The 18,377-nt window shown below is 50.1% G+C and overlaps 2 protein-coding genes and 1 long non-coding RNA gene across 3 annotated transcripts; all 3 read left to right on the forward strand.

Annotated features, from left to right (window-relative positions):
* Positions 1–79: 79 nt before the first annotated feature.
* LOC311365312 (transcription factor HIVEP3-like) lies at positions 80–6,279 on the forward strand (the record flags this gene model as incomplete). Its single annotated transcript, XM_084484826.1, has 4 exons — positions 80–388; positions 539–4,141; positions 4,580–4,758; positions 6,204–6,279. The coding sequence occupies 4 exons, from the start codon at positions 80–82 to the stop codon at positions 6,277–6,279; spliced, it is 4,167 nt and encodes a 1,388-aa protein (XP_084340952.1).
* A 151-nt stretch (positions 6,280–6,430) lies between these two features.
* Positions 6,431–7,915, forward strand: LOC311365080. Its single transcript, XR_014639345.1, has 3 exons — positions 6,431–6,467; positions 6,752–6,829; positions 7,565–7,915. It is a non-coding gene; the product is annotated as an uncharacterized lncRNA (long non-coding RNA).
* A 6,490-nt stretch (positions 7,916–14,405) lies between these two features.
* On the forward strand, positions 14,406–18,005 carry LOC311365111 (endothelin-1-like). The gene is made up of 5 exons (XM_084484630.1): positions 14,406–14,636; positions 15,342–15,501; positions 15,808–15,927; positions 16,582–16,662; positions 16,768–18,005. Exons 1-5 carry the CDS (start codon positions 14,561–14,563, stop codon positions 16,853–16,855), a joined length of 525 nt encoding a protein of 174 aa, XP_084340756.1. The 5' UTR covers positions 14,406–14,560; the 3' UTR covers positions 16,856–18,005.
* Positions 18,006–18,377: the final 372 nt, after the last annotated feature.

Genomic DNA, 18,377 nt, shown 5'->3' on the forward strand with positions numbered 1-18,377 from the left:
CCGAAGTGAATGCGACCGCACACATCATCCGGTTCATGAATCGCCCTGAACTGTCTACCTGAGGCTGCCCTCGCATTTTATGGAGGGCTTGCATAGTGGCCTGACGACTGGGGAGCTGCCCGGAGGTCAGGAACATCCGTCTCATCCAGAGTCTCCTCAGGGAGACCCCCAGCCCAAGTCCCCGTCCCCTGCCCCGGCCCAGCGGCGCCCCCGGCAGCAGCAAGCGGCCTCCCCTCAGAAGCTCCATGGCACGCCCCGCCCGACCAAACAGCCACGGAGAACGCATCCTCAGCGCAAGCGTCTCAAGCACCAGCAGCGGAGCGTCGAGTCGGACGCCATGACGGAAGGTAGCCATGCCGAGGAGGCAAAGAAGACGACGACAACCACGGCAACAACAACAGCAGCAGCAGCAGCAGCAGCGGTAGCAGCAGCAGAAACGACAACAACAACAAAAATAACATCAAAGGTAACCAGGGTTCCCGGCCCATCGTCGGGCGTCCCGGTGTGCTCTGCCACCGGTTCCGTCCCGGCTGACCAGGAGACACCGGAGGGAGGGCCAAAGCTCAAACGGGAGCGCAAGCCCCCGAGGCCCGGCAAATACGTCTGCAGCTACTGCGGACGGGCGTGTGCCAAGCCCAGTGTCCTGCAGAAGCACATCCGCTCCCACACCGGGGAGCGGCCGTACCCCTGCGCGCCGTGCGGCTTCTCCTTCAAGACCAAGAGCAATCTGTACAAGCACCGCAAGTCCCACACGCACCGGGTGAAGGCCGGCCTGGCCTTCCCCGAGACGCGGTCTCTGGAGGAGCCGGGCTCGGAGTCGGAGGATGAGGCCAAGCAGTGTCCCTCGTCCGCCGCCGGTATGGAGCGCCAGAGCAGCACGGCCTCCGCCAAGAGCCACGAAAGCGACAGGGCTAAAGATTTGTCCGGAGGAGGGATGGATGACTCTTTTGCGGTGAAGAAGAGACTGGCCATGCGTCTCAGCAGGGGGAAACGTGGCCCCCTGGACTCGTCTGAGGACCGGTTGTCGTCCTCCCTCTTGGGGAGCAGAGGCAGTACAGAGTCGGGCTATTTCTCCCGCTCTGAGAGCACGGAGCAGACCCAGGACAGCCCCCCAAACACAAGTGCCAAAAGCTACGCGGAAATCATCCTGGGTAAATACGGACGTCTGGGACACCTGCAGAGGATGTCCCGTCAGCAGAACCAGCAGCTGTCAGGCGAAGAGGAGAAGAACATCCCGTTCACAGTGCCCAAGAAGCAGGTCATTGACCACATCACCAAGCTCATTACCATCAATGAAGCTGTGGTGGACACGAGTAAGATTGACAGTGTGAAACCACGGAGATTCTCCCTCTCCAGAAAGGCTAGCTCAGAGTCCCAAAAAAGTGTAAATATTAAAGAGCCTGTCATGGATATCCCTAAGAGTGAGGAACCTAGCTATAAGAATAGTGGCTCCATTACCATGGGTGTTCCATGTGAAAGATTTCAGTCTTTAAAAACAGATCCACTGGCTCCTCATACAACACCAGCTCCTCTGTTAAGGAGTCAGTCCATGCCATTCACCACGAGTTCTTTAGATGCCTCCAGCCACAGCCCCCCAAGGTTTCGCCAAAGTCAATCCTTTGAACAACAGACACCTTCTCAACTCCACACATCCCGTCGCTTCGGGATGCTACGACGGCAGCCGGCTATTGAAATACCACTTAGTGCTGAACTCCCAAAAGAGGACCATTGCAGTTTTCACTCATTTCACCCGGAAAACTTGAAAACCACGGTGCCTGACCACACGCCGACGCGACTGCAACGCTACACGTCTGAGGCATGTGGCACTGAGTGCAAGACCTGGGAAGGCTACAAGCCCCACAAGCAAGGCGTCGGTTCAGCACAAAACTACGGAAACGTCAGCGTGTCGTTCGCCAACCAAAAGGACCACCCCAAGGTCATCATCCACCACGCTCGACCGGCCGCGCAGGCCATGCGCAAAAGGCGCAAAGAGGAAAGCCTAGAATCCGACGACCCCTCCTCCTCCCCCGTCGCGTGTCCCTCCCCCTCCCACGCCATCTCAGTGCCTCCTCCTCAGTGTAGAGAGGAGAGCGCCGTAGCGCACGAAGACACCCGGAGACCCAAACCGCACACCCTCTCGGTGATCCAGCACACGAGTTCCTTTGAAAAGCAGGACACGTCGTGCGCCGAGAACGCACGCAAAGAGCCGCCGAACGCGTCCCCGACGCGCCAGGACCATCTCACGGCGGCGCCACAGAAGCCACCCCACAAGCAGCCCCCGGCCGACCCGACGCCCCGGAACCTAGTCCACCCGCCAAACGTCCGGGTTCCTGAAATCCTTGTGACGGAAGATTCAAACATGGACACTCAGTCGTCTTTCAGGAGCACGCCCGCGTCGAAGCAGCCCGAGAAACTGGAGGAGTTCCAGTGGCCTCAGAGAAGCCCCACTCTGGCTCAGCTCCCCATCGAGAAGCTCCCGCCCAAGAAGAAGCGCCTGCGCCTGGCCGAGCTCGCCCAGTCCTCCGGGGAGTCCAGCTTCGACTCGGGCTCCCTTCCGCCCCGCAGCCCCAGCCAGGACAGCAGCGCCTCCTACGCCTCCAGCCGCTCGGCGTCCTTCGAGGAGTCGGGCCGCGGGGGCGACCCGGAGGCGAGCTCCTCGGCGACGCCCCTGAGGAGGTCCAGGGCCGCCCACACGCTGGCCGTCCCCGGGGTGCACCCGCACCGGGAGATGAGGCGCTCGGCCTCGGAGCAGGCCCCGCACGACGCCCAGCAGGGGGCGCTGATGAACGAGAACCGCAGCAAGTCCTTTGACTACAGCTGCCTGTCCCCCGAGCGCTCGGCCGTGGGCTGGAGAGAGAGGAGGAAGTGCCTCCTCCTCAAACACAGCGCCGTCAGGGATCCGGAGGAGGAGGTGGAGGAGAAGGGCGCCGGTGTCGACGCGACGACGCCGTCGGCCCGGCTGTTCTCGGGCCTGGTCAGTGCCAGCGCGCCGTCGTCGTCCGACGGGAGCTCGAGCGCCGCGAACCACGTCGCCTCAGAGGTCGCGTCTCCTTCATCAGGCGACATCAGGGTGTCGGGTGCGCCGGCCCGAGAGCTCTTCTCTCAGTGGAAGCTCAGCCGGAATATTCAGCTGACGGGCAGGAGCGATCTCGCTCCGTTCGACGGCGCTGCCGGCGAAGGGAGCTCCGCCGTCCAGACGGGACATCCCCCGGGCCTCCCCCCTCGATGCGTCCAGCACTACCCAGGAACACAGGGTCTCTCGGGGGCAGCGCGGGCTCACTACCTACCCATGTCCACGGGGCTGAAGCTCGAGATCCCCTCGCAGACCCACAGGGAGTACTACAGGGTCCAAGCGAGTCCCCTTCCGACGCCCGTCCCTTCCCCCCCAAACATAACCGTCAACCAGGAATTGTTGAGACCTCTGCAATCGCCGGCGGTCGCGGTGCGTCTTCAAGCGGACACCTTCGTCCCGGCGTGCGCCATATACACCACGCAGTCTCAGGCCGGCCCCCCGGGGTCCCCCCTCCGGCCCACGAGCGTCGTGCCGTACATCGCCAGCGTAGCCACGTCGACGGCCCGAGGCCGCGGCAACGCAGGTCCTCCGGAGTCTCCGGATTGGTCCGAGGACCTGCTGAGGCCTCCGGGCACGGGCGGCAGCAAGCGGATGCTGTCGCCCTCCAACAGCATCGAGTTCAGCCCAGAGTCCCAGCAGCAGCAGAAACGGGTGAAGGAGGAGCAGCAGGAGCAGGAGCAGCAAGAGGAGGAGGAGGAGGATGGGGAGGAGAGGGACAAGGCGTTGGTGGACGCGGCCAACCGGCAGCGGCCCGCGGCGTGTTCGCCCGTCAAACCGATCGGAGCGTCCTGCCTGAGCCTGGAGTCCAGCACCAGCAACAGCTGGTGCTACCTCAACTACATGAAGCCCAACCCGTTTGCGCTGGACGAGAGGAGGCCCTCTGTGTACTCCACCTGGTCCACCGGCAGCTACAACCCCAACCCCCCCGGCCTGTCCAGCAGGACGGCTCTGTCGCTGCTGCAGTGCAAGCAGAGCCTGGGCCCCACCATCTACACCACCTCCCCCATGGGCCTCAGCAGCGTGGAGCCCATCCGGGCGGAGGACCACCAGAGGCCCACCGCCACTGAGGTAGAGACACACACGGTACACGTTCAATGCAGCACATCAATCGGTGGGAAGGGTGAATGACAATAGAAGGCAAGGTAATACAAATTAACATTGACGTGGTAATTACACATAGATATTTAAGAGATTTTAATCTCAATGAGACTTTGACCTGGTTAAATGAAGGTTAAATAAAAAAAATTAAATGTATGACGCCCCAACCCTTTCTGTTGCATTCTGTGTCCTTCATCATCGTCTCAATTCTACGACAAGCGATGAGAACTCTAGCTAACCGAACGCTTAGAACCTTTGGTTGAGTGGTGTAGCTCAGTGAGTCGAGGAACAAGATACACTTTCTTTAAGGGACATAATATTGAATGGGAATCCGCCCCCGCAGTCCTGTGTCCCTTGGGCCCGTGCCAGAGGAGAGTGGGTGAGTTTGCCTTGTCTTTTTGCCTGCAGGTCAGCAGCAGCTTGTCATGCGACAGAGAGCACGCCAGCACCAGGGAGGAGGCCTTGTCAGCAGAAGACAGACGCTCAAATAAACGAGATGAGGAGGAGAGGGAGGAGGAGGAGGAGGAGGGACCAAACCAGGCCGCTAAATATAGACACCCATCCCAGCCATGGACCTGTGGAGAAGGGTAAGAAAGTACACCTTTTTTACCATTCAGTGCTGTGTGTGTGTGTGTGTGTGTGTGTGTGTGTGTGTGTGTGTGTGTGTGTGTGTGTGTGTGTGTGTGTGTGTGTGTGTGTGTGTGTGTGTGTGTGTGTGCTAGAGAGAACCAGTTGAATCCCCCCCCTTGGATCACAGAAAAAGAGGGCGGACAAAACAAGAACGAACCTAACTGAAATAAACATGAGGCGTCTCTTGTACTGTTGTGAGTGTCCTCAGTGGCCTGACTAGCAGTCTAAACCTGTGATATAACCGCCGCTGAAAGCAATCCAAGCGTATGGATTTCGGGAATCGATGACGGCGGAAAAAAACGCATCAAGAAGCACATCAGAGGCGTGTCACAGTGTGTCACATGATGAAAAGCCTCCGGCCGCGTGGGGAAGGCGGCGGCCGGGGACGGGGACGGGGACAGGGGGGGGGGTCATGTGACCCGTGCTCCAACAGAGAGCCCATCTATCCAGGCGCTGGGTACCCTAGCGATTAGCCATACCTGTCTCTCACCGCGGAGCGACACGTGGATGTTCACACTGGAAAGGTGTTTGTAAAAAAGAAGCAGTGTGTGTTAGCGTTCAGACGGACAGGCCGCGGCAGTGTTTAAATCCTCGACTTAGTTCAGAGGAGGACATTTTGTGGCCGGAGAGGGATTCAACGACGACTGCACACGGCACAGTAGTGTCCCGGGTTCACCTCGCAAGGCACGGCGTCGAGGGAAAATGGGGCAAAAAACGATGTGGATATTTGATCATCCTGATCTATAAGCTTTAATCCCGTATCGTGTTGTGGGGCGTGCTCACATCGCCACATTCTGAACCTAGATTACGTCTTGAGGCTTTGGACAAAGCAGTGTTTGGTTCAGCATGACCCAGAGGGAATTAGGAATTTGTCCAGACAGCGAGCATCATTTTGATCTCAGCCTTTGCCTTCCGGCCTATTTGGCCGTGGAGCTCACGATGCATAACATGAGAAGCAACCCAGAGGGACGTGATGGACGGCCTAGGGGTAGCATCTGTATGTGTGTGTGTGTGTGTGGGTGTGGGTGTGGGTGAGTCATTTTGTTGACACACGACACAGCTTTCCCAAAAGAGTGAGTCATGCTCGTCTCTCCCCCTCCTGGCTCCCTCCTGGCTCTCCGTCTCCCCCGGGTCTCATCCGCAGTCTCTCACTGGTGGGGGAACAACAAGACATGGCAGCAGTGTGTGTGTGTGTGTGTGTGTGTGTGTGTGTCTGTGTGTGTGTGTGTGTGTGTGTGTGTGTGTGTGTGTGTGTGTGTGTGTGTGTGTGTGCCCACGTTCCAATACTCCCCTCCCCTACATACACCCTGGGATGGCCGGTCTGCGCCATCCCGGTGACATCGCCCCAGCAACAGGGCGGGCGTCCCCCCAACAGATCGATGCGCTGTGGCTCCTCACACAGGGGATACAAAGCCACTAAGAGCTGGTTACAGGTGGTCCGCAGGCCCGCAGACGCCCCGGGTCTGGTTACAGTGTGATCGATCGCGACGGCCCCCCCCCCCCCAGAATGATGAGTAAGGCATGGATAGATTATACGGCCGGTTAAAGACAAGGATCCTACTGATACTCTGTGGTTGATGTTGTTGTTGTTGTTGTTGTTGTTGTTGTTGTTGTGTTTGCAGATCCAGTCAGCAGTCTGGCCTGGTGTACAATCGTGGTGGACATGGTGAGTGTGAGGAACACAAGGGGGGAAGCCCCACCACGGCACATGCACGCACACATGCACGTGACACACACACACACACACGCACACATGCACATTCACATTCACATGCATGCACACATTCACATACACACACACAGACCGCCCAAGTGCAGTTCTAAAGCAATGGACACATACATGTTTATTTCACATGTATATTTTCAGCCAAGAGAGGACTCTTGGCCGTTATTGTGGGAGCAATCGTGTGAATTGTGTGTTTAAAGCGTGTGTTGGTTTGTCGTCGGCAGGAAACCTGACAAAACACACGAAGGTTCCTGGGAAGACGCATTACAATGAGGCTCCTCCCCCTCACCACACGGACCAAGGTAGTGCGTTGTGGATCGTGAGCGTGTGTAATGGCTGTCTGTCTATTTATGCATAAATGAGTGTCTCTATGTCTGTCTGTTGCTATACAAATAAGTACATTTCAACCGTTTTAATTTTCTTGATCCTAAATCCTTAATCCTAATTTCCAACTGACTACCTCAGGATAAAACAGAAGGTCCTGAAGGGCTGATTTCTAATCCGCTATGATAGTCAATCATTTGTTTGTTTCATTTATTTCCGTTTTAAATGTTTGGCATCAAAGGATGGAGGCAGCGTTTAACTGCTGTTATCTCTTCTACCTTTGTTCATTAAGCTTTGTTAATACTGAAGGCTGCCACTTTAAATTCCCTTTGCAGCTGTTAGTACCGGTAAGTATGTTGTAATATCCAGTAATGCACAACCCAACTATTTATGCCGTAGTTATTATTCCAAGAAAGTATTCATAAAATAAGATTGTTTCTGGGCGCCCCGGTGTCTGCCCGGGTAGAGCGCGTACAATTAGGGCTCAGTCCTAACGTCAGCGACGCGGGTTCGATTCCAGCCCCGCAGTCATTGGCTGCCTGTCCTCCCCTCTCTCACTCCAGTGTCTTCATGTCTAAAGCTCACTGTATCCATTGTGAATAAAAGCATTCAACTGCAGAACTAAACAAAAAAAACTAAAAGAAATAGATTATTTTTCCTCTGTGTGTTTTTGATCCACTCGACTTCTTCTTCTGTCCTCATAAAAAACGTAGGAGTCTGTGACGGCGCCTCCTTTGACCACGGCGAGGAGAAGTCCACAGAGTTTCCCCAGCCCCCGCCCCAGGAGAGGAGCGGCACGTCCGACATCAACAACAACAACGAGGAGGAGGAGGAGGACCGAGACGATGACGCAGACGTCAAAGGCTGCCGCAGGGTCCCGCCGACCTCTCCCACCAATCAGAACGCGGGAGAGCCCGGAGGCGGGGCCGGCGGGTCGCCCACACGGACCCCCTCGGCCGGCTCCAGGCGGGCCCTGTTCGCCCGTCGGCAGCTCTCCCTGAGGACCCCCCCGCCGCCGCCGCCACCGGAGACCCCCCCGCCCCGGACCGCCACCCCGTCTCCTGACCGCCTCCCGGCGACGGGGGCCCCGGCGACATGGGCCCCGGCTTGCACCCGGTCGTCTCCCGGTCTCCCCCGCCCCCATTCTCCGCCGCCCTTCCCTCCCACCCGCTCCCCCACTACCTCGCCCGGCCTTCAGATCCACCCGTCCCCGGTCGGAGGGGCTTCGCCGTTCGGTGGCCAGAGCCTGAGTTACGCTTCCCTGGCAGGTAGCGCCGCGCCGACCCACCCCCCTCCCAGAGTCGGAGCCGCCGCGGGGATTCGAACCAACACACAGGTGGGTGACTTACAGAGCCGCGCTCACGACATACACCGGGAGGCCGCGGGCACGCCTACTGTAAAATCAGGGGGTTTTGGTCGCTTGTTGGTTCGACGGTTCCTGATGAAATGTTTTCCGTTTTCTTTTTTTTTTCTTTTTTAACACTTTTATTAAAGTGCTTTCACATCAAACCACAATCGTTTACATGTTATCTCTGATTTCACCCCAAATCTTTGTCATTTAACACTGCGGGAGTTGCATACATTGAAACATAGAACAACAACAAAAAAAAACAAAGGAAACAACAGGACATTTTTTTCAGTTTTCTTAAGGAAGATAACATTATGTTTATTTCGTTTTTTATTTTATTGGTTTTGTGCACAACAAAATATTTACAAGATGTAACTTTGCATTCGAAAATTGTACGACTGGATGGCTCCCATCTCTGGGTTTAAATAAGTGTGTGTGGCACAGTTACATCCCAATGGGTCAACATTGGAAACAGATATAGACAGGCTAACACCTGAGGTTTTTTTTAGGAACATCCTTTTAGGGGAAAGAAAACAGCCACTATCTTCTTTTAAACTGTTCAAACTCAGGCCACCCTCCAAAACCTTAAAATAATCCCAGAGACATCCCAAATAGGTGCAAACGTGTTGTTTTAGTTCTGGGCAGTGGTGATAGAATGTTGTCCCGGCCTATCATTAACAACCAAGCAACCGCAACTCCAAAAGTAGCATCTGGGAACGTCTCGGTAGACTCTAATAAAGGGAATACACAACAGCCTCCACACCTATAGAGGCCCTGTTGTGACTGCAGCAAGTGTGAAACCCATAAAGCAGAATCAACAGCATAACATGCCCATTTTAGATCACAACGTGTGGCCTTATTTGTGCGTCGATACTTGACAACAACAACCTAACTTTGTAATAACTGTAATAAACACCTCATAAACATGTTGTGTTCTTTTTATGGAAGGCGATACGGGCTGCATTCCATAACCACCTCCTCCCACTGACCGCTCCCCCTCGTCCCCTTCTCTCCCAGGCCGACCGGACCCTCCCCTGCCTCCGCCCGGACGCGCTGCCCCCTCCTCCGCGCTCGCCACCGGGGCTCCTGAGCCACCTGCCCCTCCACTCCCAGCAGCCGGCCGACGGGGCCCCCACCGGCCTGACCATCGCCATTGGGGGGATCCACATGATCCAGCCTAGACGGGCCCCTCCATACCGCCCCACCTGCGACCCGGGTGGCGGCGGCGGCGGCGGTGGCGATCGGCGTCCGTCCCCCCTCAGAGGGCTGGAGCAGGAGGAGGAGCAGGAGGAGGAGGAGGCGGGCCCAAGCCCCTCGCACGGCGACGCGCTGCCATGCGGCAAGGCAAGAGCGACGTGCGCGGGGACCCGGATCCCGGGAGGAAGGAAACCGCCGCGGTTTTGGCGCGAGTCCGAGGCGGGCGCCTTGACCCGCGGGGTCGTGCGGCACGTGGCCAAGAGGTGTGTCCAACCAGAGACCAAGCAGGGAGACCAGCCGACGCCCGCTGGCCAGGCACAGCTCTGATGCTGGCGGGAGAAGGGTGGGAGGGGCCTTTTAAAAAGGGGCGGTGCAAAAGAGACTGGAGACCAGAGACACGTTCACTCATTGGCTCTCCAGCTTTGAGTCGGAGGAAGAAGAGAAAGAGCACTTATGTACAGCTTTGGAATGATGCGATGATGTTATATTATGAATTATATATCTATCTATATATATGAATATATATATATATACATATATATATATATATATAGACACTTTGTTGAATATGCAGTATGTTTTGTAAATCTTTTTTTATCCTCCTCTTGATGTCATTGGTGTTAATTTATTGACGTGCTATTATGCAATCTTGTACTTTGAACAGGAGCAGCTGGAGAAACGATAAGACAGTTTGGTTTTGTGTTGGCCTTCCCCCTCCCCCCCTTGTTATCCCCCTTTTCGACAGCTATAATATACAGTTGCTGTGTTAAAGTACTGTACGAGCGAGAGTTATATGGAAAAGGTACTGCAAATATTTATTCACACGGACCAGTATTTTTAAAAGTGCAATTCCTGTAAAGATTGTGTTTTTTTCTAAAGTCATTCTACGTGGTTGTGTTATTTTTATTTAACTTTTTTTTATTTGTTTTTATCTAATCTATTTGTTCTTATGTTTGTCTCTGTTTGTTTTCCAAAGCACAGGATCAAATCATCTCCTTTAAACGCTTTATGAAATGAAGATCTCTGATGAATACTCCTAGGGTGCACTGACACACAACTCGCTGTCAAAGAGGACACTTGCTTTATATACGCAGTAGCTGTTTTTTCTACAGACACGTGTATTTTTTGTGTTGTTGCTTTTATAAATGATACAATCGCCCTAATTGTCATGTTCATGTTTGCCATTAAACTTTTCATTTTTACAGATTTATAATAAAACTGTCCTTTTCATTGATTTGTTGAATCAAGTAGCCTTCCTTTAATGAAACAATCCAATTAGAGACCAGCGGGTGATTAGGGGGCAATGTTGGTGCACGAGGCAGGTTAGGGATTTGTTGGTGTATGATATTAAGAAATAGCACCACCCTGTGGTCGTATTAGAGGATGTGTGTATACTGTCCAAATATAGATGGGCATGTTTAAGAGATTATGTTTTAATATATTGATGCTCTTTTTTTGGTGAGATACATTAGTTTTGACTTGAAAATGATATATAGTGTCAATAATACACGTGTTTTTCTATGTGATTAGTGCAAAATGATTTCAGGAAAATAAGCTCTCTTTGTTTCCTCCTACGAATTGTGTCTTATGCTACCGCTAGATGGCGGTATTGTGCAAATATTATTGAAACCTCGGTTTGGACATTACGTCATCTACACCAGACAGCGGGCTCAGACCCCTGTCAGGTAGATACCAAGTGTTTTGGCATTGTCGTAGAATGTTCTACTTGAAAATACCATCATACCAGTCTGAAAAAAAGTCTCCAGCTGTAACTGTAGGCACACAGATAGATAGTAGATCATGTCCATATGGTTTGTACATTATCATTTATGGGCACACATTGTTGGACTTTGAAGTGGGCCGATTGAAATGGGTTTGTTACTATGGCAGCCCATACAGATACCGGTGTGGGTATGGAAGGGGGGGGGGGGGATGACTGGGAAGCAGGGGGGCGTTATCTGTCTCTTCCAAACGCATAGCAACCTCACTTCCTGTTGCCTGTAATCATTGTTTGACTGATTTGAAACCAGAGCGACACATTCCACTACGCAGGGGACAGTTTTGGTGTTATTCATGTTCAAGTTATTTGTTTTGCCACATTCCTGACTGGTTGGGTGTCTAACGTGAGTGATAGTGTCATGTTACACTTCATTGAGCATGTGTAATTTGAACATCCTTTCCATATATAGGCACTTAACGCTGTCAATTTGACCCATATCACAATCCTGGTAGTTAAACTGGCACCCTGTTCATCAAAGAAAAGTGTTTATACTGTCTCTTAAATAATGGAGGGCACTTGTTACAATTTCTTAAATGTTTTTTCATGATGATGAGGACCTTTAGGCGTGTACGTACACAGACTTCTTCAGTGTGAATTATATATATATATATATATATATATATATATTTCCATTTTGGTAAAAGACAAAGAAAAAACCTAAGACTTTTAACATTGAGATGTTGGAGGTTCTTTTCTCCTTTAGCATAGTGCTCCAACTCAACAGATTTGTGCACTTGTGAATGTCATGAAACAAACTCAGAGTCTGAAGGTCAAAAGGGCCACTATTTCCCATGCCGCACTTCTTGAGAAAAGTCATGAAAACGTCAGCAAACGACCATGTCATAGAGCGTGAATATGAAGAACTCTGCTCAACGAAATATCCAGACTTAAGATTCACCTGTTCAGAGTTCACCTAGACTCTGCATAGCCTCCACCCTTACCCCCCCCTCCACACCCCTCTTACGCACTTATTGTATGTTGTACTTCCAGGCACTTCATGTTCTCACTTATTGTCTGTCGTACGTCCTTGCACTTAAAAACAGTACTTAGCATTGTGCAGCATATTATCCCCTAGCTAGCTTTGTTGTATATGGGGAATGGGTTAACCTAACAATTATTAGTGCTTGGGACTCGGTTCTATGAATATCCTTACTGTACCGACAATATATTTTTTTTCTCTTCTTCTGACAAATTTATACGTACAAGTCGCTTTGGACAAAAGCATCATGTAAATGTAAATGTAAATGTAAATGTACAATATAATGAAGTGTGTGGGTTGATTTTGTGTGGTTTTCCAAGATGGGGTTTACAACAACAGTCTGTGGACATAACCGGACATAACCTACACATGTTATCCCATAGGTCAACACACATTTCCTTCTTTGTAAAGGAAGCATTGTTTCAAAGATCACTAGGTTATTGTGTCTGCTGGTATCTACGTCTGCATACCAGGGAATGCCTCCCTCTCATCACACACACACGCACACACACACACACACACACACACACACACACACATTCCTTCCCCATGCTTTCTGCCACCCGGAAGTGGAACTGGATAAGGGCACATTTTTCACGGTCGTGGCTGTCGCTTCACCGCCTTTTGACGCTGTCCAGAAACACCGAAAGGGGAACAAGATGGACAGTGTTGATATCCAAGATACACCTTAAAGGGACACGCCAAGGTATCTTTAAATGAGATCTAAGATCTAAGACCTAAGATCCATTTTGTTTGGTGCCTTAATGGTTTCATCACGGCACACTTGGACTGACTTCACAACTGGAACAACTTGTCTCAGTTTTGTTCCAGAAAAACTGTTGTTTGATTTCAAAGACCCCCCCCCCCCCATCCCAGCATGCAAGGTCAAAAACATCACACACACACAAATATTTTTCAGACAAATACTTGCCATTTCAATCAGGGTGACATCATTTGGCCATTTCCCTCCGCAAACACACACGCATACGCACACTGCCAGTTTTTTTTTCCTAATACAGTGTTTCCTGAGTCCCCAGTCCCTTGTTTATTTTGTCAGTGATGACGGCAGAGCCCAGTGATAACACTGTACTGCATCATCAGCAAATGTATGTATGTATGTATGTATAATTAATTAATTAATTAATTAATTAATGTATTGTATTCAAAAGAGCAGGACCCTGTTGCTGTTTATGTCCGAGCTTCACACCATGAAATCGATCCTCATTGAAACAAACACAATTGCACTGTTTAACACATCCACCCATAAGATGTGGATGCGTCCATTGTTCCTTGTATCTTTCCACCGACTGATAGAGACTGATGGACGTACCCCTGGACGAAAGATTCCACCCCAGACTCCCCATTAGTGTGTGTGTGTGTGTGTGTGTCATTATGGTGAACTGTGTAGGTGGTCTAGCCCCCCTGGCTGGTCAGGATTTCCATTTACAAAAGATATATTGCACACTACGTCTGTTTGAACACTGTTAAGAGATTAGGAATGTGTTAGTGTGTCTGGTGTGTGTGTGTGCGCGTGCGTGCGTGCGTGCGTGTGTGCGTGCGTGCGTGTGTGTGTGTGTGTGAGCGCACATGCGTGTGTCATGATAGCCAACACATGTCAAGTCAGTGTTACTGTATGTAAACAGCCCTTCATCACAGTGAAAGACTCAAAGGGCCCCATTTTATGAACCCCCTGCAAGTAGCCCCCCCAAGGGCAAGCAAACACTCCCTTTAATGATCAAGGAAGACTTGAGGAGGAATGCAGACAGAGGGATCCCCCCCTCCAGGGGAGGATGAGGAGTGCAGCGGGTGAAACATAGGAAAGAACAAATATGCATATCCATATGTCTATAAAATAAGAGCTCTTTAAAGCCTGACTCGGGTGACAGGATGGACCGATCCACTGTCTCTCCAGGAGATTCCTCCGACTTTGTGATCCTGCAGACAGACACACTTCCTCTGGCCTGGCGCGACACACACACACACACACACACACACACACACACACACACACACACACACACACACACACACACACACACACACAGGAATGCAGGGAGCGGGAAACAGCCTGTTGTGTAACAGCAGCACACAGCCTTGTAAAGGAACAGAGGTGAGGAGAGGTACTGTTGAGGGGGCGGGCCAGACTGCTCGGAGGGGGAGGAGTGGAGTGCAGCGGAGACATTAAATAGCGATGGTGTCAAGGCAGGGAGGCAAAAGCTGAACGCACCTGCTGCCTCTGTATACCAAGAACTGCCTGACCACACCACAACTGGGACTCACTCTCTCGCTCACTGGGATCCACTGGTGTCTGTCGCCAATACAAACCCTTGAGGATTAAAACTCAAATAAGGCAATTCGGGACAACTTGTGTAAAGTGTACTTTAGTAGAAGAGGAGATAAGGAAGATGACACGAGGGATGACTTCGTCTGTGTGCAGGGATGTGCTGGCCCTGGTGCTGTTCTTCGTCCTCATGCAAGACGGTGAGTTACACTAATGGGTTATTTATTTTGTATCGGTGATTGAGATTAATATTTTTGATTGTTCATATGATATAATCATATGAAGGTTATATGTTATGCATACTTTCTGCTTCAATAAATGTGGTTGCAATAATGTGTTTATTCAAATTTGAGCTTTGTTAAAAAATACTTTAGAGGCAAAACAAAATTACTTGATAAAATGTATACAAGCAATGCTGCATTGAAATAGTTAGGCTACACAGTGAATTTCTAACTTAACATGACAATAAATTATACTTTTTAGATTTGATTTGCGGAATTTAAATTAATTTGATTTAAAAGTCGTTTATGCCAAATAGCCTTCTGCTCAAGGAGTAGTAGCTGTCACCTGCTACACTCATTAGCAGCATTTCAGTACTGCATCCCTGAACTTATACTATGGTGCCCTGCCAACCTCATTTCCACTTTGAACATGAATTGATTAAGAAGCAATATAATCACATTTGGCAGCTTGTCAGTCCTTGTTTGACTTGGCACACATTTCAAATCCATATTTGCGATCACTTGAGATAACAATTTCAGTGAGCCACACTGATTTGCGTATAATAAGATACACACAATCACTCCTGGGGACACAGCCAAGCCATGACTTGCCACTTTTTTACCACACACTGTGGACATTACTTTGCACTTTTTAATCTCCGGGTCATTTGTGTTTGTCTCCAGGTCTCGGACTCCCCTTATCAGAGCCGTCCGAGTCACCGGCCCAGAGCGCGGCCCCGCCGCCCCACCGCGTCCGGACAAAGCGCTGCTCGTGCAACAGTTGGCTGGACAAAGAGTGCATCTACTTCTGCCACCTGGACATTATCTGGATCAACACCCCGAGGTGAGAACCTATACCTCCCTCAGCCATCTCCTTCGGGAACACCTACGTTATTAATCAGCCGGCATCATTTAGGCGTGTGTCAATATGAAACGTCCATACGCAACAATGAATTTCATTGTTACATATGGACGTTTTGTATCGACACACGCCTAAATTATGCCGATACGATTTAAACAAATTCAACTGAAGCCCAACTAAGCTGACTTAGCACACACAAAAAATAATAATAAAATTAATTTAAAAAAATATATATATATATATATATATATATATATAAAATAATAACAAATATTTTTTCCTCCGCAGTAAAATGGTCCCGTACGGCCTTGGCAGCCACCTGTCCCGCCGCCGCCGTCGTTCGACCGGCCGCTGTGAGTGTGCCAAGGGACAGGCCGACACGACCTGCTCCAGCTTCTGCCACCACAGGTGAGAACCTCCCGCCCTGCCTTGGCTGTAATCCTCCTGGGAGGAGATGGTGTTTATTTAGTTGTCTCTCTGTATGGAGCCCAGCTACATGCAGATGCTAATCGAAGCAGTGTAGCCCATGTGTCTCAGGGCCAGCGGCGGTCATGTGTGAAGAGCCGGGTGCGTCTAAAGTTTAAACAAACAAATCAGAGCGACCATCATTTGAAGACGCGCGTTGGCGGAGATAGCATCAGGGATGTGTTTGCCCAGAACTGCTTATGAGGGCAGTACGTGAACAGTGAAAAACCCCTGCACATTCCTTGGAAGCTCATAGATGTGTCACTCACATGTTTATACCAGCATGCTATTTGTATGTTTCTTCTTCTAAAAGGAATGCGTGTTGTGTTAATCAGTTAGTGTTAAAGGTAGTTTTGATTAGTCATTAGGCGATATGAGTTTATCCAAGGTGATCATTTTCTAGATTGCTAAGAGATAGCGGAAATATCAGCACAGAGGCCACGGTGGTAAAAACCAAACCTGGATCATGAATCATCAAAAGACTAGATCAATTCAAGTCAACCCAGTGTACTAGTCACATTGCCTCCTTTCATCTTTGAAGGAGTTCCAAGAAATGTTGGCCTTTTCTTACCACTGGTTTCTGTTCCCCTCCCACAGCTCAGAGAAGCCTCAAACTATAAAGGCACCAACAAACACCAACAAGAGCAGCAGCAAAAGCTCACTGCTGTCTTCCTTGAGGTAAGAGAACATCAAAAACAGGATTTTCCTGAGATCCATTTGTTTTCGTGCCTTCATCATCATGACTCCCTTGTACTGACTTCATCTCGCTGGGTTTGGTTCCAGATCTGTGCTCCACCTCAATGCAGCCATTGCCCAGAAGTCACGGCCTGTGGCCAGAGCGCCGTCGAAGGCCAAGCACTGGGGAGCATGATGGGCAGCTAGAGAAGAGTCACATCTCGGGGAAAGAAAAGATGGAGCAAGCGCACTTTATATTACTGACTTTTGAAAGCCTTTTGTTTTAAACTTGAAACACTTATGGACCTAAAGAATACTCCAGTCTCCTGAGCGACCTTGGCACCACACTGATGCAGGTGTTTGAGCCTGCGGCCGTGTAGAATCACGTGTGTTGCTATCTTGGAAGTTGGTTTAGTACACAGCGAAGAAGAGACCGACGGAGACGGGAAGACAGGCCAATGATCCCATCGAGCACCTCAACCAAAGGACTGGAGATCATCCATTTTTTAGAGATCTGGCTGCAGGCATCTGTTACCATGGAGACCTAGAGCGGGACATATGCTGCTGACTAGGGGTGGACTTCTATGGAGTTATTGCTCTCATCACCACCATTGTTTGCTTGGGTCACCTTTAGTTATTTTTCTTTGTATTCCTCTGTATCAGAGCTGATATTCCGTCCTGCTCTCAAGCAGTAATTTAATAATGGCTTTGTGCACACACACTGACTCATCATCAGGAGATTAACGTTTAGAATTCACACACACACACACACACACACACACACACACACACACACACACACACACACACACACACACACACACATGCACACACACACACACACACACACACACACACACACACACACACAATCTTAAAAACATGTATTACACAAAGACATACAAAACAAGACAAACAGAGTTGGTATGTCTATTGTGTTGGCTGAAGTATTTAATGTGTGGCCCTTGTTTTGATTGAAGATAAGCCAGCAGGTTTCAATAGCCTGGAGCTTGCCAAAAATGCACCAATTGTTGGTCTCCATAACACAATATTCAGCTAATGCCCGTTAATTAACCCATGGAAATAGTGCCCCCCCTTCAGTATTTCAAAAACAATTTCACATTGTGCCTGGAAATGTGGTGTATTTTTGTCCCACTCCCTGTGTTTTTACTCTACCATTGAAGAACTTACACAGACAGTCATATCAAAATGCTGTATTATGTGATTATTATGTCTATGATGAGCGCTGGGCTATGGTTTTGTCTCGGCTCCAACAATATTGCCCCTTTTATGGGGTTTCCTAGACCAAAGCAACCTTGAAAGTCTACCAGCAAATGGAATTGACTGCCATTACTGTACTTACCTTGTTTATCATTTATTTATTCTCTAACTTATTCAAAATGTATGTCTGTATATATATTTATAATTACGTGTATGTTTGATCTTCTATGTGAAAAATAAAAATGCATAAATCCATGTTACCTGTTGAACTTGGTCTTCTTAATCAGTGGGTGATGGTCAGTTTAAACAAAACAAGACGTACATCACAATCGACATAATAGACTTCAAAACAACATGGGCCATTTTAAAGGCACTTACAAGAACACTGCTCTATGCCAATGCTCAGAACAGTCCAAACAGTGATCCTGTTTGGAGAGGGTACTCTGCCTGCAATGCAAACACGTCACGTTCCTTGTTGTCACTTTTCAACTGTGCTC

Source organism: Micromesistius poutassou, assembly GCF_964030765.1.
Source record: "Micromesistius poutassou genome assembly, chromosome: 20".
NCBI classification, from domain to species: Eukaryota; Metazoa; Chordata; class Actinopteri; order Gadiformes; family Gadidae; genus Micromesistius; species Micromesistius poutassou.